General features: G+C 40.9%; 1 protein-coding gene across 5 annotated transcripts in view; it reads right to left on the bottom strand.

The window, feature by feature from the left end:
• Positions 1–438: 438 nt before the first annotated feature.
• The window catches only part of mink1 (misshapen-like kinase 1), a 53,066-nt gene continuing 26,485 nt past the window's right edge, over positions 439–27,019 (bottom strand). For 3 of the 5 annotated variants that reach the window (XM_029121058.2, XM_029121059.2, XM_029121061.2), the window contains 17 exons: positions 26,134–26,397; positions 25,965–26,044; positions 24,774–24,877; positions 18,940–19,040; positions 16,931–16,954; positions 16,600–16,748; positions 16,275–16,395; positions 14,271–14,387; positions 14,046–14,160; positions 13,241–13,396; positions 12,869–13,012; positions 12,527–12,661; positions 12,261–12,361; positions 9,539–9,688; positions 8,317–8,476; positions 8,083–8,222; positions 439–7,313 (listed from right to left, as the gene is read on the bottom strand). In XM_029121058.2, coding sequence (XP_028976891.1) covers positions 7,230–7,313; positions 8,083–8,222; positions 8,317–8,476; positions 9,539–9,688; positions 12,261–12,361; positions 12,527–12,661; positions 12,869–13,012; positions 13,241–13,396; positions 14,046–14,160; positions 14,271–14,387; positions 16,275–16,395; positions 16,600–16,748; positions 16,931–16,954; positions 18,940–19,040; positions 24,774–24,877; positions 25,965–26,044; positions 26,134–26,397 — 2,145 coding nt within the window. In that variant the 3' untranslated portion in view covers positions 439–7,229. The remainder of the gene's footprint in view (positions 7,314–8,082; positions 8,223–8,316; positions 8,477–9,538; positions 9,689–12,260; positions 12,362–12,526; positions 12,662–12,868; positions 13,013–13,240; positions 13,397–14,045; positions 14,161–14,270; positions 14,388–16,274; positions 16,396–16,599; positions 16,749–16,930; positions 16,955–18,939; positions 19,041–24,773; positions 24,878–25,964; positions 26,045–26,133; positions 26,398–27,019) is intronic. The other 2 variants (XM_029121060.2, XM_034293372.1) reach the window with 1 other exon arrangement.

Genomic DNA, 27,019 nt, shown 5'->3' with positions numbered 1-27,019 from the left:
AAACAAGTAAAAGCCTATCTCCCACATTTCCTTTTAATTTGCTTTAGTTCTGTTGTCTGAGAAAAATGATATCCTATTTATTGTTATTATATAGTGTCCAGAACAACTACATTTGTTTTTTATCAATCTATCTAGTTTTGATTTCAAACATTTACCACCTCTTAAAGGCCAACATATGAATGTAAGAAAGCTTCCATGTCATGTGATCCTATCCTCAGATTTTGACAAGAAAATGGATGGTCTTTTAGAAAAACTTTGGGAGTGGCCCAGTTTCCCTCTAGGAAGTGGTAGACATCCTTAAGACTAGGAAATGTGTCGCTTTGAAAGCCCTTATTGACCACCCATTTACATTATACCACACATCCTTAGCATATTCTTTCATTGGGTTTATTGCAGATTAGTGAATCCAAACAAATAATAAATGCAGAGAATACAGCGTTTCAGATGAGATCAATGTAGTTTTATTTTTCAAACAATTCTGCATTATGACACACAGACTCATGAGTTCATTCAACACAATCTTTTCAAACTAGAAAGCTCATCAATCTATTAAATACAATCTGGAGTTAACCCTTCAAAAACAGAAACAAATAACATTGTAAAGACATCTCAAATCTCAAAAACAAGAGATTATAAAAAATGGATAATTAAAGAAACTATAGACCAATCCAATGATATTTTTTTTTTAGCTTCCCCACTTTCATCTGTATTGATTCCAACAACAATCGCATCTATTGAAAATAACAAATACATTCATACTTTACCTTTATTCAACCAGAGGATTCAACATAATGTTGTACAGTCTGACTATATAATCAGATTAGTCTGTGACTACTGTACACAGTGTGAAGCAGGTCCCAAAGAAATCCCACCAAACTGATAATTCAAAATATGGTGTTTACACAGCTATCCTACGAACCCAATTCTGTTGTTTATATCCAAATTCAATATCTGTTTGACTGTCTACTGTTCCACATGTTACTAACATAAGACTCATAACATGGGCCAGAGAGAAAAACTGACAGGAACTACTTTCCTTCAATTCATTATAACACTTTAAACAATATGCTATTGTACACTCAGCAATTTGCCATATGAAGATATGAAGATGTATAACTTACATGCAATTCCATTTAAGCCACAAGGTGCAGAGAAGAATTAGCAGTTTTAAAAGCCATTTCTCTGTATTTTTACTAAATGTTGCCACTGGGTGAAAATAAATGCTTCCAGACAAAATTAATGGGGGACCATGATTTACATAAGTTTCGTTAGCCAGTTGCTAAAGTTATTCTTGTTCACCAACATAAATGCCTTGCTAAACTTGGTCTAATTGATTGACTACCACTTAACAACTAAGTTGCCCATTCTTGCTTTAAATGTTGCCAGTCAAAAAAATTAAAAACAGCAACACCTTAAAGCACAACAAAGTCAAAACTGAGGTCACATAAATATTGCCTCAGGATGAGAGACACATTGCAGCTTACATGAAGATCTAATAGGCATGTGATACGGAAGACATCAACATTTCACTGTGTAAACGCAGGCTCTCTGTCCCGCCTCATACTTCATCATAAATGCAAATACTGGGCAAATGCAAGACTGCAAAACTACACAAATTACAACTGTTTTAAGTATTATGCTGTGGATTAGAAGGCATTTTCCCTTGAGATTAAGACCCCCCATAGAGAGATTAAGCAATGTATGGGTATCAATTTAATGAACAAGACAAACAAACAGTCCAGATTACATTCAGTGTCTGCCAAAGGCCACAATAAACACCCTCCCAACCAAAGTCAAACTGAGACACAGACGGCAGAGAATTCAACGTAATACTTGTTTATGAAAGAGAAAAGGTCACAACCCTGATATGGCAAATGTTCTGTAGGGCAGGAAAATCCAGGAAACCAAGCCCGTTTAACGGTGATGATTGTGTACCAGTACACTCCACTGATACTGAATTTATATTGGAAAAACAAGAAGGAGTGGTTTGCTTTTAATAATTAAACTACTCCTTGATGAAGACAAACATTGGGCCCTCTCCATCCACCCACCCCCTTTCTGTCTCAGTTGACTGCTGCCCCATCTCACATATGTCCTCATGGTCCCACTGGTGCCTCCTTTCCTCTGAACCAGAAGCATGACTAGTTTGGCTGTATCCAGAGCAATCAAAACCTCCAGTGGAAACGCATGCAGCTCCACCATCACTCATGCATCCGTCACACCCACAAAGACAGTCCTATCATCGGCTCTGTTAACAGAAACCCACACTTGCTTTGCTCCCTGCGTTGTAAATTAGAATACATTGTGCTTAGATTGATTAATATGCCAGACATTAAAAATGGTTATCGAAATACAAATCTGCTTTATAGATGTACATTCACCCATTTAAATCTCTCAATATAATTGACATTATCATTTATTAAAATAGTTATTTCTGAATATATTAAGTTACTTTCCCACTGCATCTCACCTAATCCACACACCTAACCACAAGAAAATAAAAATGTCCCGTGTTTTCAAGGGCATCAAAACCCCGGTCACACGTTTCATTTGAACATATTAAATATTACCAAACTATTCTCAACAAATGCAGAATGGCCTATGGCTATTCTACAGTACATCGGCAATCCCTCCCACTGTCTGGAGAACCGTCACATCAGAGGTGCATCTTAATAGGCATTTTCTACACTCAAATTTGGATAGGTTTGCTGCCATCACCTTGCACATTCATCCTGTGCCAATGTCCAGTCACATGAATGGGCCACAATCATATTGTATGGATTGAGATCTGAAATGCATGTTGATTTAAGTTCTTGGCCTGGAAACTAGAGTTGAAGTATTTCCTCTACACTAACTCTTCCACATGGTGGCAACAGAAAGTCACTCTGAGTCGATCAAATCTTTAAAAAGCAGCAAGTGGCCGATGTTGTTAAAAAATGACAACTAGTCATCTGCTGGGTCACAAAATGTCAAAGTAGTTGAGTCATGTAGGGATGTTCTGGTTTCTATTAAATTAGTTGAGTCATGTAGGGATGTTCTGGTCTCTATTAAAGTAGTTGAGTCATGTAGGGATGTTCTGGTTTCTATTAAAGCAGCTGAGTCATGTAGGGATGTTCTGGTTTCTATTAAAGCAGCTGAGTCATGTAGGGATGTTCTGGTTTCTATTAAAGCAGTTGAGTCATGTAGGGATGTTCTGGTTTCTATTAAAGCAGTTGAGTCATGTAGGGATGTTCTGGTTTCTATTAAAGCAGCTGAGTCATGTAGGGATGTTCTGGTTTCTATTAAAGCAGTTGAGTCATGTAGGGATGTTCTGGTTTCTATTAAAGCAGTTGAGTCATGTAGGGATGTTCTGGTTTCTATTAAAGCAGTTGAGTCATGTAGGGATGTTCTGGTTTCTATTAAAGCAGTTGAGTCATGTAGGGATGTTCTGGTTTCTATTAAAGCAGTTGAGTCATGTAGGGATGTTCTGGTTTCTATTAAAGCAGTTGAGTCATGTAGGGATGTTCTGGTTTCTATTAAAGTGCACTTAATTGGCACAACGCCCTTAACAAGGGAGGCAACCATTTAAATTCCCTTGAAAAAGTAATTGCCCATGTTTTAAGTTTGTTTTATTCTTTTCATATTTTTTGACACCAAATCTACTTGGTTCTTCACCCAAAACGGAATATTACCTGAAGGGAAACTGAGTAAACAACTACACAACATTTTGATATACATTTGGTTCATTTAAATAAAATTGAGCAACACCCGAAGCCCCTGTGTGAAAAAGTATACTCATTCACTTTTGTCATGTTCAGCTGTAATGACTTCAAAACAAACCAACTGATGGCCAAATGTTCTCCTTTACAATAGCCTGATGCTAAGCAGAATCTTCAAAAAATGTAAAGTCATCCAGCTGTAGAGGAAGCAATACAAAGCATCGCACTACTACCATGCTTGACTGTTGGTACAAGGTTCTTACTGCCGAATTTTGCCAGACCTAACAGGAGCTACTGGAGAATTGTGAAGGAGAATCTAGCTAATGGTATGCTAGCTGAATTCCACTGGATTCATAGAGCAAGACAATAATCCAAGTGTGCACAAGCAGGTCTACATGAGAATGACTGAAAGGCAACAAATGTAAAATGTCAGAATGGCCTGAAGCTGAGTTAAAGCATTTGTTTCACATATGGACGAGAGATAGAGAGATGAACAATTAAAGAAAAGTTTTGGTTGCAGCCATGTAACTAAAGCTGCCACCACCATTACCGGCTGGAAGGAGGTAAACACGGGGTATTTAGTGTTGCCTAACTTGGCCCACTCAATTAAAAATCTACATTTCCACTCTGGTTCCCATGATGTAACGTTAGGTTAAAGATCTGTCAAAATATGCAAAACAATCTATATCAGAAATGGGGTAAAATAACTTCACAGCACTGTTTCATTTGTATAAACAGTCTGTGGGTAACAACTTTCTGGAGTTCAAAGTTGGGAATGAAGGGAGGGTCATATTCACCTCTGACCCTTTCCCCTAAATAATCACCACCCAGCCCTTTCCATACTCCAAGGCACTGCTTTAACTTTAAAATGGCAGGGTGGCTTATCAAAGCTACTTGTGGACTGTGTAAAACGTGACATATGAGTCATGGCACAATGCTGACATTAGGTGAACTAGGCGAGTGGGAAACTAAGGTAAGAATTGATACGGAACTGTGATACAGGATGAACTGCTCATAATGTGCATGCAAGAACGCTCACATGAGTAAAATATACATTTATACTGTACTAAAAGTGCTTTCATCAATTTACAATCGATTCGGTTCAATATTCTCCTATATTATTATATTCATTTTAGCTTATTGTATTTGCCTCTGAAGTACATATATTTATATAATAGCATCTATTTGAGTATACTACATAAAATATCCACAGCTTAAGCATCACATCACTAGATGATTCATAGTATGTCCAGAGGAGTAACTTGTTGCCAAATTGTGGCTTTTTGTTTATTAAGATGATAAATAAATGTGCCCAATGAGTTAAAGTTCTCTGGTACAGTATTGCAGAGCCAAAGAATCCACAAAACTGGGCCTGCTTAAGCATCAGTCAGTGGAGTTCAATACTGGCTCAAGAACCACACAACTATTGCTGGAAACCACAGTAACAGTTCTATTCTAGCCACTGCAGACCCATCCCTGAAACCCCACACACACACACACACACACACACACACACACACGTGCACACACAAATCCATACCAATGAACAAGAAAGTAATTGAAAACAGAGGTTTTAGACAGAATAGATCAAGAGAAAAGGGAACTATATTCAACTGGATATCACCCACCAGATAAGTGCCTGAAACTCAGCACAACTTCCATGTGGACCATGATCACTGACCGACCTCTGCATAACTATTATTGATATCCTCTAAGTCCTCTTTATCACTTCAAAACCTTCACACTTAATCATCCCTCAAATCACTTCTTACCACTGGTACATTTTACACACAACAAATTAACTACATCTCCCCTCAAACATGAACTGCACTAGAACAGCATATATATTGCAATAATAACAGTAGAGTAAAATTAAGTATACCAGTTATAGGCTAATAAGAAATAGAGAAACAGTACAGATAATATCAAACATGTAGCGAGTGTAAATGTATAACAAGAAAAAAAAAAAAGAGAAATATCTCAAGACATTTTAGATGGCCTCTTAAATGACAAGTGGCTCTGTCCACAATATGTAACTAGGGGACAACAGAAGGCATACAGCTAGAACAGAGCAGTATTTTCTATTTAACAGTTCTGGATTTCCTAGAGAACCATGTTCACTTCATAGATAGTCTATCTTCCCATTTGTTTTTGTTTTTTTAACCCCCCCCCCCCAAAAAAAAGAAAATCGAACAAAAACATGAAATAAACATTTAATCAAACGGCACTTATTGTTGAACGATAAGTAGAATAATTACGTTATAGGGAATGAGAAGCTTAGCATAGTGAGTGAGCTTCTATGATGAAGTTCTGTGAAAATACTTCAAACCTCTAGGGTGTGCCAGAAGAGAACATGTATCAGCTCCACGGCAACACCCTCAATGGAGGTGCAATATGCACTGCCAGTGACATGTCTGCCAGTGACATGTCTGCCAGTGACAATTTACCAATGTTCTCTTCCATTTGAAAGTGTTAGATACTAGCTATTTACAACTTTGACATACAGTACCAGTCAAAAGTTAGGACCCACCTACTCATTCAAGGTAATATAAACTATTAAATAAAACCTGGACTCATGTAATAACCAAAAGGTGATTAAAAAATGTACACATTTCCTATTACACATTCTTCAAAGTAGCCACACCTTTGCCTTGATGACAGCTTCACACACTCTGCATTCTCTCAACCAATGTTTATTTCTTTCCTAATTTGAGCCAATCCGTATTGTTGTGAGGGTAGGGCTGGTATACCATACATGTATTGTACTGTAGTCCATATTAGGAGAGTGACCAAGAAGGAGAGTGGTGGTGCCGCATCAGATGATCTGTCCTCCACAATCACCAGACATCAACCCAACTGAGATGGTTGGGGACGAGTTGGACCGCAGAGTGAGACTGGTATACAGAATGGCAAGTGTCCAAAGCTCTCATCAAGGCAAAGGGTGGCTACTTTGAAGAATCTAAAACTTAACTTGACTCGTTTAACATTCTTTTGGGCACTACGTGGTTCCATGTGTTATTTCATAGTTTTGATGTCTTCACTAATACACTACAATGTGGAAAATAGCAAAACATTCAAGAAATAACCTTGAATGAGGTGTGTCCAAACCTTCGACTGGTATTGTATACGGATTCGCCATGCCTTCTTCAAAATGTATTTCGCCAGTAAGGAATGTTATTAACACACCCCACTTAGAAGAACAATAATAGTTACGACTTAACACATTTCCACCAAGTGACTGAGGTACAATAATACAGGAGAAGTATATACAGTTACAAAGTAGAGATGATATTACATTAGAAGCCTGTGGTGATGGTCTCATAGGTAGCGACTGTATCATTCCAGTAGCGGAGTCAGCAGGTGGCAGATTAGACTCTCTCATTTAAAGTTTAGGCTGGAATGGCTTTACAGTAGGCCTGCGTGTGCTGTGTGTCGAGTGTGGACCTGTGTGGTGTGTCATTGCGAGGGAGCTGTGGTGTCATTTTGCTTGGCCTGGTGGACTCCATACACTGACTATGGGACTATGTCTATTCACCAGTTCATGATGCAGTTCCTGTTCAGAGTCATGAAGTAGACTTGACTGCTGCCTCCGGAGCGCACCGACGCGAAGAACACCTGAGATGCAAGACGGGACGTTAAGAACACCTGAGATGCAAGACGGGACATTAAAACCGCACGCGTAGAAACAAGCCTCCAAGCCTCATGCATAGAATGTTCATACAGTTTCAGCCATTTGGTTAAACCCTGCAAACTAGTGATTAACAAAACCCCTACGATCTGCAACCACAGGCCCTAAAGTTGCTTGGAGACCTGCTGACAAAAAAAGCTAAACTGTAAGCAAATGTGACCAACTATGTCCATGTAAAGGAATGAGCAAATCAGACTGTCATCTTCAAAAACCCAATGAATGCTAGCTATGCCCTTTAATGCAAATTGAATGTACAATTAATGTTCATCATAAATATATTAAGATATTTACAGTATTCTATACTGTTCAAACGATGTTAGCAATAGAGACTGAAGATATTTGCCGAAGATAATTCAAGGCAGTAACTAGTTTCCTGTGCAGTGCAACTTCGCAAGATAGAAGAACTTATATACTATAGATGTGTAGCTGATATGGATTGACCCCTAACAAGTTTAGTAGATAACAGTTAATAATACAATTACATTATTATTTAATATTCCATTAACATTATTTAATATTACATTAAATTGTTCTTGCTTTGCCTGGGAATGTCTAAAGGGAAACAAATGTGATTTAAACCACTACTACTACAGTACTACTCCACACTGAACCTCAGGCGACAGGTATACAGCCAGGCTGCTGGGGAAGGAGCCAGCTAGGACTAAGCCTTGGAATAGCTGCGTTTGTGTGACCCACCTTGTCATTTCTCTCACAGAGGAACTTGAGCCTTTGGGCTCTTTTGTGCATGAAGACTCCATCCAAGTGGCCTGTCTCTACAGCACGGATCTCGATGGCCTTCTCCCCCCAGCCCATGATCTGGTTAGAGCAGATATGGGCTGCCCGCACAGGGAGAGACAGACACAAGTCAGAACATGGCAGCTTGGTTTGCGTGCGTGCGTGTACGTGCATGCGCCCTCCCCCGTGACGTACCGACTGAGGTGGGCATCTCGCCCCACTGCAGCACCACGTCTTTGATGATGCGTCCATAGGTGTTGACATAGACGCCCTCATCCTCGTAGCACAGCAGCATCTCCATGCCATCTGAGCTGGGTAGGAACACAATGGCATGGGGCGTTATCTGGCTCTGGATCTGGACACGAGAGGAGGAGAACCCCGTTTTAACAAACGCACTCAAACACTCCGGTGGGATTAATTTTCATGCAGATGGGAATGAATCAAACTTCTGTTGTTTGTAAGGATTTGAGGGGTGCTTAATAAGATTTCGCCTGTAGTGTATGATGCCGTGAAAATGTATTTGCCCCCAGTCTAATTTTCAGCACATAAGACGGGTCAGATATATGTGAGTTGTAGTGATTTATAGGAGGAGTCTGAGAAAAAGGTTACACCAAAGGCAGGTGCTTATTTAATCTGGTTGTGTGCTACGTATGCAAACATCTTCAGGTGTGAAAACAGCAATGCCCCTTTAGTTAAACCAATGAAAGGGATAATTTGGGTAAGGTGTTCTAATCCCGTGGTTAGAAATCAGGCCAGCATTGCACAATATAAATCAGGCCTGATTTGGGCCAGCCTTGCACAATATAAATCAGGCCTGATTTGGGCCAGCCTTGCACAATATAAATCAGGCCTGATTTGGGCCAGCCTTGCACAATATAAATCAGGCCTGATTTGGGCCAGCCTTGCACAATATAAATCAGGCCTGATTTGGGCCAGCCTTGCACAATATAAATCAATAACACTTTGGCCCTTGGCATTCCACTGAAGTTCAGCGCACAGGTTGCAAAGCCACATAATTCCCGATATTCCTAAACACTTTCTGAAAATATTTGTGGATGCATATCAGTATGAAAAGGGTTACAATGCCATTTCTAAGGCTCTGGAGCACAACCAAACCACAGTCAAAGCCATAGATTGTCCAATTGGAGAAAGTTTGGAGGAGCAGTGAATATTCCAGGAGTGATCATCCTGCCAAAATGTCTCCAGGAGCAAAATTAACCAGGAAATTACTAAGAACAAAGAGCAAATAGTATTTCAAGGCACCAAATATCTCCATCTCTGAATGAGTCAGGGTGTACTACACATTCTTAACCTCTTACCTGTGCGTGTGTGTGTGTGTGTGTGTGTGTGTGTGTGTGTGTGTGTGTGAGAGAGACAGAGAGCATGTGCTTGGTGATGTGAGGGACTTGTTACCCACATGAACTGGGATGTAGATGTCATAATTGTTCCCCGAGTCCACATCAATTGCATGGAACCCAGCACTAGAGCCATAGATGACCTTTAATCTCTGACCCTCCTCCACTGTGAGGTCCACCAGCTGGGGCCTGTGAGGCAGGTCACCAAAGGACTGAAGTAGATAGGCAGGCAAGGGATGAAATAGAGAAGAATATGACAGAGACAGAATTGGGAGATGAGAAAGAGCATAAAGGGTTTAGAACTTCTACTCTAGTTGACTAGCTGAAGGAAACAGAGTACCTAACACCAAGAACAATGAGGCACGAAATGGTCAGACCTACCAGAATACCTACAGTTAGGTCTGGAAATATTTGGACACTGACACAATTTTCATAATTTTGTGTCTGTACGCTATCACAATGGATTTGAAATGAAACAACCAAGATGCAATTGAAGTGCAGACTTTCAGCTTTAAATCAAGGGGCTGAACAAAAATATTGCAGGAAACATTTAGGAATTGCAACCATTTTCATACGCAGTCCCCTTATTTCAGGGGCTCAACTGTAATTGGACAAATTAACACAAACATAAATAAAATGTTCATTTTTAATACTTTGTCGAGAATCCTTTACAGGTAATGACTGCTTGAAGTCTGGAACACATTGACATCACCAAACACTGAATTTCCTCCTTTGTGATGCTTTGCCAGGCCTTTACTGCAACTGTTTTAAGTTTTTATTTGTTTGTTGGTCTTTCTGTCTTATGTTTCGTCCTCAGCAAGTGAAATGCATGCTCGATCGGGTTGAGATCAGGTGATTGACGTGCCCATTGCAGAATATTCAATTTCTTTGCCTTAAAAAACTCCTGGGTTGCTTTCACAGTATGTTTTGAGTCATTGTCCTTCTTTAAAGTGAAGTGCTCTCCAGTCAACTTCCCTGAATTTGGTTGAATCTGAGCTGACAATATATCCCTATACACTTCAGAATTCATCCAGCTGCTTCTGTTTTCTGTCACATCATCAATAAACACTAGTGACCCAGTACCATTGGAAGCCATGCATGCCCATGCCATCACACTGCCTCCACTGTGTTTTACAGATGATGTGGTATGCTTCGGATCATGAGCCGTTCCAAGCCTTCTCCATACTTTTCTCTTCCGATCATTCTGGTACAGGTTGATCTTTCATCTGTCCAAAGAATGCTGTTCCAGAACCTGGCTGGCTTTTTTAGATGCCAGTCTAATCTGGCCTTTCTATTCTTGAGGCAACCACTGTTGTCTTCCATGGACATCCAGGCGTTTTTGTGTTAAAACCATCCATGGTCAACGTCCGCGATCCCGCGGACAGTGCTAATTTGCATAAATATTTCGAAAAATAGATTCGCCATAATCATACGATTCCAATGGTATATTATTTGTAGCCACTTTCCTGAAGCGTTCCGTGTATAATTGGGGTTTTCCGTGTATAATATGGGTTGTATAGTTGTATAGTTTGGGTTGCTATGAGAACCTTTCACCAGGCAACGACATTGCCAATGCATCTTAGAAAGGCTCATTTGTACACTACTATGAATATTACATGCATGTACATCACTATATATGATGTTTTGAACCATAATACATCGTTTGTATTATATATAAGATATAAAAATTTATATTTAGTCAAAATAGTATGGGGATGTTCTTGAGTTTTTGGGAAGAAGTTGGTAATTTTTCTGAGTTTATAAAATATATAAGTCCAAACGTAACTAGCGATCTAGTGCTGCCATCTGCTGGCCGTTTTGAGTCATTAAACCCATTACATGGGTTTTTTACATTCACTCTTATTTATTTCATAATGTTTTATTTCTAGGTAGAAGAACCAAATTTTTTGGGGGTGCCTATATTTTTTACCTTCTATTATATAATTATTTCATTATTTTCAACCCAATTACAGTGTAATTTGATAGTAAAGGCATGAAAGTATGAGGAAATACCATTGACACAAAATCTCATAATGCTTTCAAAAAAAAATCTTGATGCTGAATGGCAGAAATGTTTTCCGAAAAAAATTTTTTGCCTTTCAAACAGATGAGTTTTATAAATAGTGACCCAGAAGTCTGTTTTTATGTGTTTTTATTGTAGCCAGAGGGGTTGCTATTAAAAGGATACATCATAATAGGTTGTATCTGTTACAGAAATGAATCTAGGACCCAAAATGTCCCACTAGTGAAATCTGGCCGAAAGCCCCATAGGCTACCAAGGGTTAAAGAAGCTCATCAGTGCGTGCTTTTTTTTCTCCCAATGTACCAAACTGTTGATTTGGCCACTCTTAATGTTCCTGCTATCTCTCTGATGGATATTTTTTTGCAGCCTAAGGATGGCCTGTTTCACTTGCATTGAGAGCTCCTTTGACCGCAAGTTGTGGGTTCACAGCAACAGCTTCCAAATGTGAATGCCACACCTGGAATCAACTCCAGAGCTTTTACCGACTTAATTGATGAGGAAATAAAGGAATAGCCCACACAGCTTTTGAGTCAATTGTCCAATGCTTTCAGTCCCTTGAAAAAGAGGGGGCTACATATTAAAGAGCTATAATTCCTAAACCCTTCCTCCAATTTGAATTAAAGCTGAGGGACTGCACTTAAAGCCCATATTCATTATTTAACTGTAACACAAATATATTTTGGTAAACAGCCAAAATAAAACTCATTTCTGGACCAAACGGTAACACTCAGAACAATGAGGCACGGAACGGTTAGACCTACCTTGAATGCCATGAATTTATGATAAGGCTTGGGAGCCCAGGCATATACCTCCACCGCATTCTTCATGGCTATCACTAGGAACTTGATCCTCTCATATTTCACTAGACAAAAACCAAACAGGGATTACGGCCTTCATACTATGCTACTAATAATGCGTGGAAGGCCAAACTATGTATGTGAAGATACATTGTTGGACAAACTAAATGCAGTGACAATGAATGAACTGTTCCATACCAGCTGGCTGTCTCCTCCATCCCTGTACTCACCCACTTTGTAGTGCACGCAACCTTCCATCTCCCCCACGGTGGTCCATCCCTGCTTCTTCTCAACCTCCGGGTCGTTGTGCAAGATCTTGTTCCTCAGCCAGGCCAGGTAGTATACACGCACCTTGTTTTTCTTACCTAGGACAGGGGGACACACCATGGTTACACAGAGGATTGAAAAATCGGTCTGCGTAGCACATGGAATCAAATCATTGTCCACAGGTATGTTCAGTAAGGTGACAGGCTAAGAGAATTGAGACTGAAATGCAAAAGAAAGCTTACAGGATTCAGATGTTGATTTTTGTTTTTACATTAGACGTTGAAGTACTAAGCAGTACTAATCACCTGATATGGTGATGAGTAGGTTGAGTCCCTCCAGGACATCCATCTGCTGGAACCGGCGGGAGTTGATGAGAGGGTAGACCTTCCCCTGACCACTGCGGTCCAACAGCTTCAGACCGTTCTCTGTCCCCACCAGCAGGTTCACACCTGGCAGTCATGGACACGAACACACGCTTAGATACAAACACTCACCTAATAATGCAATAAATCAGGACATATGATATAGGCGAAAGATGGGACAGTCATGCTGGATGAAATAAAGTGTTCAACTTGTGGCGATTCAAGTACATCTTTTATATTCTATTTTATTTCTGTTCATGTGTTCATTTGAAGACAGTGAGCTAAACCTTCTGACCAATGTGCAGAAAATCTCACCCCAAAGAGCAGCACAGAGGATCTCAGAGTTGAACCTCTTCTTGTACTTGCGGATCTCCGGAGTATCGCTGTGGGGGCGTGTGTTAGTGGGGTTCACGTTGACCATGGAGCCTTTCCTCACCTCCATCTTCAGCTGCTCAAACCTAGAGCCCAGACCTGGAAGGAGCAATAGGGAAGTGATGGGGTTAGGTAGGGTTAGAAAGAGTGAGGAAGTGTGAGAGGGTTGGAGGGAGTGGGGGAGGTTTGGGGGAGGAAGGAGGGAGAACAGGTGGAAAGTAATAGAAACTATCAAGATATATCACAAAATACGCCACCTAAAAATATGTATGAAATGGCGTACCACATTGGAGACACTAAAGAATTTTCAAATTAATTTGTGTGCTGTGAGTATGAACTAAGCCTTGGCCTACTTACAGAACTTCCAAGCATTAAAGAGTAACTCTGAGATCTTAAGTGATACAAACAAACAAAAGAAAAAGTTTTCAAGGCCTCTTTAAATAACCTTGAAATTATTACCCTGGACAGTTGACAAACAGATTAAGCTCCCTCATATATATATATATATATATATATATATACCTTGGTATTTGGCTTGATGACTGGTTGAATAAATAAAACAACAAAGTTAAGATTTGAATACTTTACAGAAATAAAGACAGACTTCTTTGATAGTAAAAAATAAATAGAACAAGCCAGTTTAAAGCCCTGCTTATGAATATGGGGATACAATATATATGTAAGCAGCAGCACAAACCCTTTTCCGCTCTCATTCATTATTGCCCGACTATTTACTGTAAGTACTTACTGCCCACAGAGATGGCATCAGCAGTGCCACCTGGTGGCTGGTACATGCCCAGGTCAACAAAGGTGGTGAAGGAGGATTTCCCACTTGATGCCTTGACCAGGCCCCTTGACTGATACTGAGGGAAACAGAAGAGAGGGGAAAGAATGAGGAAAAACTTCTGGTAATGGGATTCTTGGGCCAATGAATAAATACCGAATTATTGGCCTTCAATTCAGACAGACTCACATCATAGACAGAGTCTTTGCCAGGGGATGAGTGAGAAGCTGAGTCAGTGGGGGAGTGAGAGGGCTGCACGACGTCAGGCAGGTTGGTGTATCCATTGTGGCTTCGCTTCTCTGGCGTCTGCCAGGCAACAGGGACAAGCCAGTCAGTCAGAATCACACTTCACACAAAACTAGCCTGACCACCCACACTACTCTACAAACAAACATAGCAGGGATTCCATTAGGAAGTTAGCAGAAATCCAAAACGCACTGGGTGCGTAACCCATTAAGGCATCCACTTCTGGTGCTCAGTATGACAGAATTCCACCCAGATGATGGTGGTAACTAATCTCAAAAGAATGGCGGGAAGTTGCAATAAAAATTGTAGAACAAGGTTTTAACCCGCGTCTACAGTGTCGTGCATGCAACATCGATCACTTACGTAATCACAGCAAGTGCAAACATCCTAATAACACCTGCCATTGCACGTAAATACGAGGCCCATGTTAAGAATTCCACCATAAATGCATATTATCGAGTGCTGACAAGATGTAAATGGGGTTAGAATGAGATGCTATGCTATTTTATGCTGATTGCCCATTAAAGGTCGATAGATTCTTTGGTGTGAAAAATGGTTCAATTAATATGTTGAATAATATTTACACCAGGCTCACCGATCAATCAGACACTTGTCTGGACTCTATGGAGTTCCTGTAGCTGCTTTGCAGCACTGTGCTTTCACTCTCACTTGCGTGCGAACAGTGGTGGCAAAGAAACACGCTTTATGACGGTGCAATACTTCAAAATGCAATCACTGGAACAACTGTTTTAAAGCAAGCATTGTTCACGGCCATGAGAAGATGTTTTGAGTTAGGGTTCTGTGGTAAAAATAACATTGAAATTTATAAAAAAGTATAAAGGCTTATTAATAGGCGAATCACATTTTGGACATATTGCCAAACTCTCAAAAACAACATTGGAGGCAACTTGTAGTGAGACGAACATTTAATTCTCTGGCAACATCTCTGGTGGACAATCAAAACGAAATCATTCTTTCGCATTTCTGAACAACCTTTCCTGCTCCCAGTACAAGGTTCACCTGTTTAATGATCATACTATTAAATCAGCCTCTAGTCATGCCACACCAGAAAGGTGGATTATACTGGCAAAGGAATAATGCTCACTAACCGGGTACAAAAACAATTGCACTCAAAACCTGTGGGTATGGCATATTTCTGGGACCGTTTATATCAGCTCATTAAAAATTTGACCAAAACTTAAAATGCTGTATTTATATTCTTGTTCATTGTATATTGGCAACAGTAACCTAACAACAAGATAAAGGCTAACAACGGCGAAGGCTGGCCTGCTCATGCCAAAAACATTAGCTCAACTAACATAAAACACTTTGTACCAAGTGCACTGTTTGCTAATAACCAGGACAAGAAAACATGGTTTTAAATTCTTCATTGCAACCTGCACATTTTTCCTGTGAATACAAGCCTATTTGTTAAAGGTGAACTGACAGCAACAAACTACAGAAATACAGTCTAATCAATAGGTGGCAGCTTCCACTATAGTCAAAATGTACCAGTCCATGCCCACAATCCAACAGGCTGTTCCATATTTTGGCATGTGCTGCCCAAATTGAGGCATTGTTTTTTTTTATCAAGTTAATGTACACATCTGTATAGACAATACAAAAACACGTGCAAATTAAAAGTGAATGCAATCCAAGTTCAGACTGGTCAGTGGCCAGGAGGTGTAGCTCTCCAAACTGAACAGTAATCTTGAGAGTGAAGAACAGACAACAAAATAACACTGGAAATATTAGATATTTCCAGTGCTAACAACAATAGATATTTTCACAGACTAGAGTCATGATACATTTTTCTGATCAGATTGTATTTTTTTGTCCACCCATCAGCTTTATTTCACATTTGCCTAAAATACCCTAATACCCCCCCCCCCCCTTTACAGACGACATCCCTCTAGACCACTACTTCCTGGGAGACAGACGACTCACCCTCTGCACCAGCATGGTCTGGTCCCCATAGCCTCCTGCCTGCTCCCCCTCCCCGCGCTCCCCCTCCTCCTCCTCATGAACCACCATGGTGTTGACAGAGTCAGAGTCGGCATCCCGGGGACTACAGATAGGAGAGGAAGTCGGGGAGGAAAACGACAGAGCAGAACACAGTGGAGGAAACAGAGTGAGCGGGAAAATAAAAGACCAGGAAGGGAGGGAAGGTCAGGCTGGCAGTGAAGACTAGAAGAACAGCCTTCCAGTAAGATTCACTAGCGGCCTGGTGTCTAAAAAGCCTGTCAGTGTGCGTCTCGCTTCACTCACTGACCGGTCAGTGGGGCTGTCTTCCTCATTGCCTTCTCCACTCTCACTCTCCTCACTGCTTTCACTGCTGTCTGAGGATGAGGAGTAGTCGTTGGCCTTCACCGGAGGTCTGGGCTGCTCTTCGGGACGCTCCTTAGCATATAGCCCATGATCCTGAACACACCCAGACACACAAGCACAGACCAATGATGAAGAGGCATAAAGCCGGGGGATTTTCTTCATGGTTTTATTGCCAGTACACAGAGACTATGACGAGCATGTGTTACTTTCTACACAGCAGGATGACACAGTTAAGACAAAGACACGTATCACAGCACACACAGATACACACTAACCTCTCCGATAGCTCTCTTGTAACTCTGTGCATTGGAAGTGCATAAAGAGGGACGTGAGTGGTGAAGAAAAAGAAATCAAAAATGGATTGTATAGGAAAGGGAAACACAGGAGAAGAGAGAAACTGTTAGTGCAGGTGTTAGTACCCAGCAGCTCAACAGTCAGCTGTAGTGAGTGCTGAGGTTACAAGAGTGCAGGATAATTCATTAAAAAAAGAAGTCCGCATATCTGCTGGTGATAGGCATGAAAGAAATGCGTACATAGCGGAGAAAAGTAAAGGATGCGTAAAGTGTTGTTTAAATATCCATCCTACAGTGTCTGAGGGGTGAAAAAGCATGACTCGTTCAATTTTATCTTTCACTCAAACTGCTGGTAGAGTTACACAACATCACTGGCAGGATTAACACGTCCTCCAGCTCGGCTCATCAACCAACAACTTTAGTCTATTTTTCTCCGCAAATGTGAGGGAATCTGTAGGGAACAGTCTTGAAAGCACGTTTAAGACTTATAATTGTATGCAGGACGTGATGACTAATGTATTGTTTATTGAATAATATGACATACACAGCTTTATATTAGGCTACTTATAACCAAGCCTCTGCTTAAATCAAAAAAGACTATTAACATTACCTTTAACTTTAGTTAAGCACAGAGAATCTTCTAAATACAAATTCTGATGCTAGTTGTGAAATAATTAACCAATTCTTACTGCATGAAAGCACAAGTTTCACATTTGTGAACATGGCAATTTCAGGGTTATTTAGAGATAAATCACTAACTGGGAGATTGTGCGGGCGATTTGTCTGCAGAAATACCATTGCTTACTTCCGATCCACTGCCATAGATACATCTTTAAGATGTACTTTAGAAGGTAAACTATGCGTTTTATATTTACTTTCCTATTTGGAGAGGCAGTTGCTTTTTGAGGGGGTATCATGTACAACATAATAATAAAGGTTGTCTGCAGATACTTTGGAGCACAGTCTTGTCCACCAATTAAAACGTGAAGGTGGCCTCACTAAATTTGGTATTGGACACACAAATCTCAAATAATTGGCTTCTACTATTTCTTCTAATCCCTATTCTATTGGTCATGATCTAACAGAGTCTAGCCAACTCAAAGACAAAACTGATTTACAATTCAAACCTTTGGAGTATACTGCCAAACATTTTTACTGTCCCAGAAATTACAGAGGACACAGTATTTTACACTGTGAGACCATGTAAGCTATGTGATTTATAATGCCCAATTTTATTCCTGCTTAACAATGTAGTTTTAGGTATTTTTAAACATTTTATTTTTTGTTTGACATTAGAATATTACTTTTGCAAATCAACAAGAAACTACAATTAAATGCATTTCAATCCAAATAATCCAACACAATTTGAACTGAAGACATTCATCACAGAAATAATTGTTTTGGATAATTGTCTTTTTCCCCTAACATCCTTACTCAAAAGAGAAATAAACATCCAACTTTACAGGTGTCAACAAGATGAGGCTACACATGCATTAAATTTATCAATTTATGACATTCTGCTAAGCACTTTATTACGCTATGACAGAAGAGAAGCTACATGTAGACTTATCTAATCAGGAACAAGTTAACAAATAACCTACAAAATTTCAGATATTACAAGTAAAATAACAAATTGGTCTAAAAACAGACCTGTCACTCCCTCCTGTCAATGGTAAAATACCCATTGTATTTAGTCCCGAATAACAGACAAGACCCAGCTACAGCCCACAGGATAATGGTAAACTTAAAATAACTTGTTAACAAGGGACATCAAAATTGGGATGAGACCTGTCACTCTCACTGCATGTCTAAGTAAATGTTCCAAAATCTCTGTCCTTCCTTCAATGTAACTTCTGTAATTATCATGGCCACTTTAATGGCTGCGGAATATACTAGTAAGCATAAGCTATGTGATAAAAATACATGACCAGTTATTCAAAGTATCAATATCAGTTAGAAGCAGGATGTTTTGCGGATGGGAAGGTACTTACAGCAGGGCGACTGGGACGGGATGATGTGCGAGACTCCCCTGGCTTGTGCCCGATCATACGCCCGTCATGGCCCAGTATGGGAGAGTCCATTTTGGATGAGCCTGAAACCAACACTCAAAATGTAACCAAAGAATTGCTATAATCACTATTGGGGCTTTCTATCTTTTCATAAATGGGATCAAGAGGCCTGGGAGGCTGATACTGAATCAACAAACCATAATCCTAGCCTTACGCCTAACATCATCCCTTAAATAGGCAACAAATATGCAGGTAGCAATGCATAGTTTGATCTTTTGCTTTAAAAAACAATATTTTACATGTGCATTTAGGAGACCGTTTCATCCATAGTGACTTACATATTTTAGGAAACTGCTATATTCTGCTTGGGAGTCAATCTGGCAAAATTTTGGTTAATAGACACCACAACCGCTAGGCTAACAGCTACCTGACTGCTGCTCCATGGTAACAAACCAGTAAATAACTCATACAAGGGTTTTCCTGGCAAAATTAGGCAAAGGGTGTACCCAAAATCCTGTGCTCTACCAGACACACCTCTGATATATTTTATATAATATCTGGCTACAAACTTGAAAAAAAACCCAACTATTATAGTTTTAAATCTGCCCTGTTGTCCATGTGGACATCAGTGGCTAATGCACACTACAAGATCCAAGCAAAAGCAACCAACATACAAATATTTATTCTTTATATACACACTGCCGTTCAAAAAGTTTGAGTCACTTAGAAATGTCTTGTTTTCCATAAAAACATATACAAAATGAGTCTGAATAGGAAATATAGTAATTGACAAGGATAGAAATAACGATTTTAATTTTAACTGAAATAATAATTGTGTCCTTCAAACTTTGCTTTCAACTAAGAATCGTCCATTTGTAGCAATTACAGCCCAGCAAACATTTTGCATTCTAGTTGTCAATTTGTTGAGGTAATCTGAAGAGATTTCACCACATGCATTCTGAAGCACGTCCCACGAGTTGGATTGGCTTGATGGGCAATCCGTACAAACCATACAATCACGATGCTGCCATAACAGCTCAAAAGAGTTGGGATCCGGTGACTGTGCTTGGCCACTCTATTATAGACAGAATACCAGCTGACTGCTCCTTCCCTTAATAGTTCTTGCATACTTCGGAGCTGTGCTTTGTGTCATTGTACTGTTGTAGAAGGAAATTCCTTCTTCAAGATCCCTTTACCCTGAACAAATCTCCCACTTTACCACCACCAAAGCACCCCTGACCATCACATTGCTGCCACCATGCTTTACAGAAGGCATCAAGCATTTCTCCAGCATCTTTTCATTGAGTCCGCATCTCATGAACATTCTCCTTTGTAATCTGAACACCTAAAACTTAACAGTGTCGGTGATCTTTTGCCCATCTTAATCATTTTTTTTATTGGCCTGTCTGAGATAAGTCTTTCTCTGCAACTCTGCCTAAAAGACCAGTATCCTGTAGTCGCCACTTCACTATTGACGTTGAGACCGGTGTTTTGCAGGTACTATTTACTAATAAAGCTGCAAGTTGAGAACCTGTGAGGCATCGGTTCCTCAAACTAGACACTAATGTATTTGTCTTCTTGCTCAGTTGTGTACCGGGACCTCCCACTCCGCTTTCTATTCTGGTTAGGGTCAGTTGGCGCTGTTCTTTGAAGGGAGTAGTACACAGCATAGTATGACAGCTTCAGTTTCTCTGCAATTTCTTACATGGTTTCAGAAAAAAGTTATTTGTTTTTGGACATTTCTAGCCTGTAATCGAACCCACAATTGCTGATGCTCCTTAACTAGTCTAAAGGCAGACAGTTTCATTGCTTCTTTAATCCGCAAAACAGTTTTCAGCTGTGCTAACATAATGATGAACTTGGATTAGCAAACACAATGTGCCATTGGAACACAGGACTGATGGTTGCTGATGGATAATCCATTAAAAAGCTGCCGTTTCCAGCTACAATTGTTATTTACAACATTAACAATGTCTACACTATATATTTCTGTAACTGACCCCAAACTTTTGAACGGTAGTATATATACACTCACCTTAAGGATTATTAGGAACACCTGTTCAATTTCTTATTAATGCAATTATCTAATCAACCAATCACATGGCAGTTGCATCAATGCATTTAGGGGTGTGGTCCTGATCAAGACAATCTCCTGAACTCCAAATTGAATGTCAGAATGGGAAAGGTGATTTAAGCAATTTGGAGCGTGGCATGGTTTCTGGTGCCAGACGGGCTCAGTGTCACAATCTGCTCAGTTACTGGGATTTTCACGTACAACCATTTCTAGGGTTTACAAAGAATGGTGTGAAAAGGGAAAAACATCCAGTATGCGGCAGGCCTGTGGGCGAAAATGCCTTGTTGATGCTAGAGGTCAGAGGAGAATGGGCCAACTGATTCAAGCTGATAGAAGAGCAACTTTGACTGAAATAACCACTCGTTACAACTGAGGTATGCAGCAAAGCATTTGTGAAGCCACAACACGCACAACCTTGAGGCGGAAGACAGCAGAAGACCCCATGGGTACCACTCATCTCCACTTTAAATAGGAAAAATAGGCTACAATTTGCACAAGCTCAAATTGGACAGTGGAAGACTGGAAGAATGTTCCTTGGTCTGATGAGTCTCGATTTCTGTTGAGACATTCAGATGGTAGAGTCAGAATTTGGCGTAAACAGAATGAGAACATGGATCCATCATGCCTTGTTACCACTGTGCAGGCTGGTGGTGGTGGTGTAATGGTGTGGGGGATGTTTTCTTGGCACACTTTAGGCCCCTTAGAGCCAATTGGGCATCGTTTAAATGCCACGGCCTACCTGAGCATTGTTTCTGACCATGTCCATCCCTTTATGACCACCATGTACCCATCCTCTGATGGCTACTTCCAGCAGGATAATGCACCATGTCACAAAGCTCGAATCATTTCAAATTGGTTTCTTGAACATGACAATTAGTTCACTGTACTGAAATGGCCCCCACAGTCACTAGATCTCAACCCAGTAGAGCATCTTTGGGATGTGGTGGAACGGGAGCTTCGTGCCCTGGATGTGCATCCCACAAATCTCCATCAACTGCAAGATGCTATCCTATCAATATGGGCCAACATTTCTAAAGAATGCTTTCAGCACCTTGTTGAATCAATGCCACGTAGAATTAAGGCAGTTCTGAAGGCGAAAGGGGGTCAAACACAGTATTAGTATGGTGTTCCTAGTAATCCTTTAGGTGAGTGTATATTCATTCCACACATTGTTACAGAATTTGTAATGTTGTATACTGTTGTTGTTAAGTTATGTTCTTGTTAATTTGACTTGCATACAAAATGCAACAGCGCTGTAAGCCTATATATGTTACATCCCGTATCGATTACGGAAACTCTCTTCACTTCGGTCTTACTCTGAAACGTATACAAAAACTTCAACTGGTTCAGAACTCTGCCGCTCGTATCATCACCAGAACATCTTCCATTAATCACATCACTCCTGTTCTTCAGCAGTTACGTTGGATACCTGTAAAGTACTGCATTTATTTGAAGATTCTGCTCCTCACCTTCAAGACCATTCACAACCTCGCTCCTCTGTACCTCACTGACCTCCTTCATATCAACATACCCACCCGTACTCTCAGGTCTTCTTCCATTCACCTCACTGTACCTCCTGCCCGTTTGACCACTATGGGGTTTAGAGCCTTCAGCCGCTCTGCCCCTCGCCTCTGGAATTCTCTTCCAGCAGACATTCGTAATCAACTCGCTTTCCTTTTGCAAAACCCGTCTGAAAACTCATCTTTTCACACTGGAATATCCAACATGATCACTTTTCATCTGCTTTCAGCAATGTTCATCATCACGATTCATCTGCTTTTAGCATCGTTCTGTTTGTTTTTATCTTTATTGTGATTTGTGTCTTGTATGGTGACTTTGAGTGCTTAGAAAGGCGCCTAAAAATAAAATGTATTATTATTATATATAACAGCCTTGTTGCATAGTTTTTTTCTCCATTCTTGCCTTGACGCCACATCGTTTATCTCCCTCTCAACTCCCTTCAGCTGTACATGGCGCTGCTGCTTGCGCTGATCCAATGTTTTCACGCTCCAATATTTATATTGTTAGTGTTTCAACTCTTAACTGTATATTTTGTACACTGTATATTGCATAGATGTTTCTGGTGACAGTACATTCCCTAAAAAAACATGTCATAGGTTAATGTAATATTTAAATTTAAAAGGCTAAATGAATTTAAAGAAATGGAAGAATGAGCTGAGTTACAGTGGATATAAAAAGTCTACACACCCCTGTTAAAATGCCAGGTTCTTGTGATGTAAAAGAAATGAGACAAAGATAAATCATGTCAGAACCTTTTCCACCTTTAAATGTGACCTATAACGTGAACAATTCAATTGAAAAAACAAACTGAAATCTTAGAGGGGGTAAAATAAAAAATTCACAATAACCTGGTTGCATAAGTGTGCACACCCTTAAACTAATACTTTGTTGAAGCACCTTTTGATTTTATTACAGCACTCATTCTTTTTGGGTAGGAGTCTATTAGCATGGCACATCTTGACGTGGCAATATTTGCTTACTCTTCTTTGCAAAAGCGCTCCAAATCTGTCAGATTGCGAGGACATCTCCTGTGCACAGCCCTCTTCAGATCACCTCACAGATGTTCAATTGGATTCAGGTCTGGGCTCTGGCTGGGCCATTCCAAAATGTTAATCTTCTTCTGTTGAAGACATGCTTTTGTGGATTTGGATGTGTGCTTTGGGTTATTGATGTGCTGAAAGGTGAACTTCATCTTCAGCTTTCTAACGGACGCCTGAAGGTTTTGTGCCAAAATTGCCTGGTATTTGGAACTGTTCATAATTCCCTCCACCCTGACTAAGGCCCCGGTTCCAGCTGAAGAAAAACAGCCCCTAAGAAAAACAGTCCCATGATGCTGCCACAACCATGCTTCACTGTGGGTATGGTGTTGTTTGGGTGATGCACAGTGTTATTTTTGCACCAAACATATCTTTTGGAATTATGGCCAAAAAGTTCAACCTTGGTTTCATCAGACCATAACATTTTCCCACGTGCTTTTGGGGGACTTCATGTTTGTTTTTGCAAATGTCAACCGGGCGTGGATGTTTTTCTTTGTAAGAAAAGGTTTCCGTCTTGCCACCCTACCCCATAGCCCATTCATATGAAGAATACGGGAGATTGTTGTCACATGCCGTCACAGCCAGTACTTGCCAGAAATTCCTGCAGTTCCTTTAATGTTGCTGCAGGCCTCTTGGAAGCCTCCCTGACCAGTTTTCTTCTTGTCTTTTCATCAATTTTGGAGGGACGTCCAGTTCTTGGTAATGTCTCTGTTGTGCCATATTTTCTCCACTTGATGATGACTGTCTTCACTGTGTTCCATGGTATATCTAATGCTTTGGAAATTATTTTGTACCCTTCCCCTGACTGATATCTTTCAACAATGAGATCCCTCTGATGCTTTGCAAGCTCTCTGCGGACCATGGCTTTTGCTCTGAGCGGCAACTAAGAAAATTCTGAACACAGTCACATCCCCATTTATAAAAGGGTTTGCACACTTACGCAACCAGGTTATTGTAATTATTTTTCCCCCTTGAAGATTACAGTTTGTTTTTCAATTGAATTGTTCACATTATAAGTCACATAAAAATGGAAAGAAGTTCAGACATGATCTTTGTCTCATTCTTTTACATTTTAACCAGAGTTTTACAGACTTCCTTAAACATCAGCCTGTAAGGCAGCAGTTCGATCAAGGGAAACACACCGGAGAGGGCAGCACAATCAACAGAGAGTGAGATAGACTCACTGAGTATACGGTGCCTCTCCAATGAGCCAGTCTGGGGCAGATTGGACACCAGGTTCATGCTGTCTCCTCTCTCCCAGCGGTCATTGCGGCTGAGGTCTGGGTTGCTGGAAGACACAAGATCAATAATTGAGCCTCAGCAGTTTATCTACTATAATTCATGCATTGGAATCAAAGTAATCCCTTTTGACACACGTCAATTTGTCAGCAAACAAGCTCCTGAGCGAGACAGGAAAGAAATAGTTTTTGTAATTTTTGTGCACAGAATTTGCATCATTGGAGGAACTATAAAGCAAACAAGCTTTTTTATATAGCACAATTCATACATAGAAGCAATACAATGCACTTTACAACAAAAAAGAATAAAATACTTAAGAAAGAATAAAAACGAAATAGAATAAAAACATTTACTAAACTGGAAGATTCTGTTGTGGATTCTGTGAGGAAGCTATATAACAATAAAAGCTGTAAGGCTAATAGTTTGGTTAAGTTTAAGCGCTCAGTCATAGGCACGTGAAAAGAGGTGTTTTAAAATGTTTTGGGGCACATCTAAGATCTTCTGGTACTTTATTCCGGTTGTATGCAGCATAACTGCTAAATGCAGCTTCGCCATGTTTAGTTGGAACTCCGGGCTCTACTAGCTGACCTGTGTTCATGGATCTAAAAGCCCTGCTCGGGGTATAATATTTAAACATATCAGAAATATACTTAGGACCTAAACCATTCAGTGTTTATAGACGAAAAGCACCACCTTAAAATCTATTCTGTAACTGAGTGGAAGCCAGTGCAAAGATTTAAGAACCGTGATGTGCTCTGTTCTCTTGGTCAACCCTACTAGAGATAAAAGCATGGATGAGCTTCTATTGTTCTTTTTGGGGCACCAAGCCCTTGGTTCTGGCTATATTTTTATGTTGATAGAACACTGTTTTGTGATTGCTTTGATATGACGGGTGAACATGAGATCCGAGTCTATCAGAACCCCAAAATTACACACATGGACCCTGGTTTTTAGAGTCTGAGAATCCAGCTATTTACTAACCCTAGTTTCCTTATTTTTGTTGCCAAACACAATAATCTCTGTTTTATTAAGAAGCTTTGGCTATGGAGGATTGGCCTGTTAAGAGAGATTGAAAAGTTTTGGCCCCCAGAACCTACAACGAGTGGAGGGAGAGATAATTTCAATATTTTAGTTACCTGGCTCTGACTGGATGCCTGATGCCAGAGGAAAGGTTGGTGTTGAGTGCTGTGGCAATAGAGGCAGTCCTCTGAGGAATCTGAGAAATATCAGAGTTATATTCCAACTTACCATTCCTTTTATCTGTTAACATCTAAAAGCTGTAAATGCCTGCAGGTAGTCTCTCACCTTGGGAGGCTGCTCGGTCTCAGGCAAGCGGATCCAGGGGCCGCGCTCCTCCCTTACGCGAGGCTGAGGTGCGGGGCTCTCGGAGGTAGGGTCAGAGTTCTGTCGGACCAGCTCCCTGGAGTGGACAGGGCGGGGGGTGGGGGTGGGGGAGGGGTCCTGGGTGGGGAAGGCGGACATGGTCTTAGTGGGTTGGTCACACAGGGACTGGGAGCGGGGGACAGGGGCAGCGTAGGGCTTCAGTGGGACCAAGTGGGCCATCTGGAACTGTAAAGGCAGTGGTAACGGAGCAGGGAAGGTACCACGGAGTGGTGGAGGTAGGGGCAGGGTAGGGCAGTAAGAGCAAGCATGATAGATTGAGACACAAGGGACAGTTGTGCATGTTTTAAGATGGGGAAGAGGGATTGTTTTGCCATGTAATGCAACAAGACAATATAAAAGGAATAAGAGGGGAAGAGGATGGGTCAAGGAGAAGGATGGGAAGAAACGGAAGGAAAAGAAGAGCAGAAATAAATAGAAGTAAAACAAGGCAACATTAAACATGTTATCCCTGTAAATGACGCACCGCCCTCACCCCCCCCCCCCTAAACGACGCACCGCCCTCACCCCCCCCCTAAACGACGCACCGCCCTCACCCCCCCGTAAACGACGCACCGCCCTCACCCCCCCCCTAAATGACGCACCGCCCTCACCCCCCCGTAAACGACGCACCGCCCTCACCCCCCCCTAAACGACGCACCGCCCTCACCCCCCCGTAAACGACGCACCGCCCTCACCTCCCCGTGAACGACGCACCGCCCTCACCTCCCCGTGAACGACGCACCGCCCTCACCCCCCCATGAATGTTGGAATGCCCTCCAGACCACTTTCTATTTCATTTCTATAATGA

This window comes from Esox lucius, chromosome 7 (assembly GCF_011004845.1).
Source record: "Esox lucius isolate fEsoLuc1 chromosome 7, fEsoLuc1.pri, whole genome shotgun sequence".
NCBI lineage: Eukaryota > Metazoa > Chordata > Actinopteri > Esociformes > Esocidae > Esox > Esox lucius.
The sequence above is the reverse complement of the archived record's forward strand: the minus strand, read 5'-3'. Positions and strand labels throughout refer to the sequence as shown.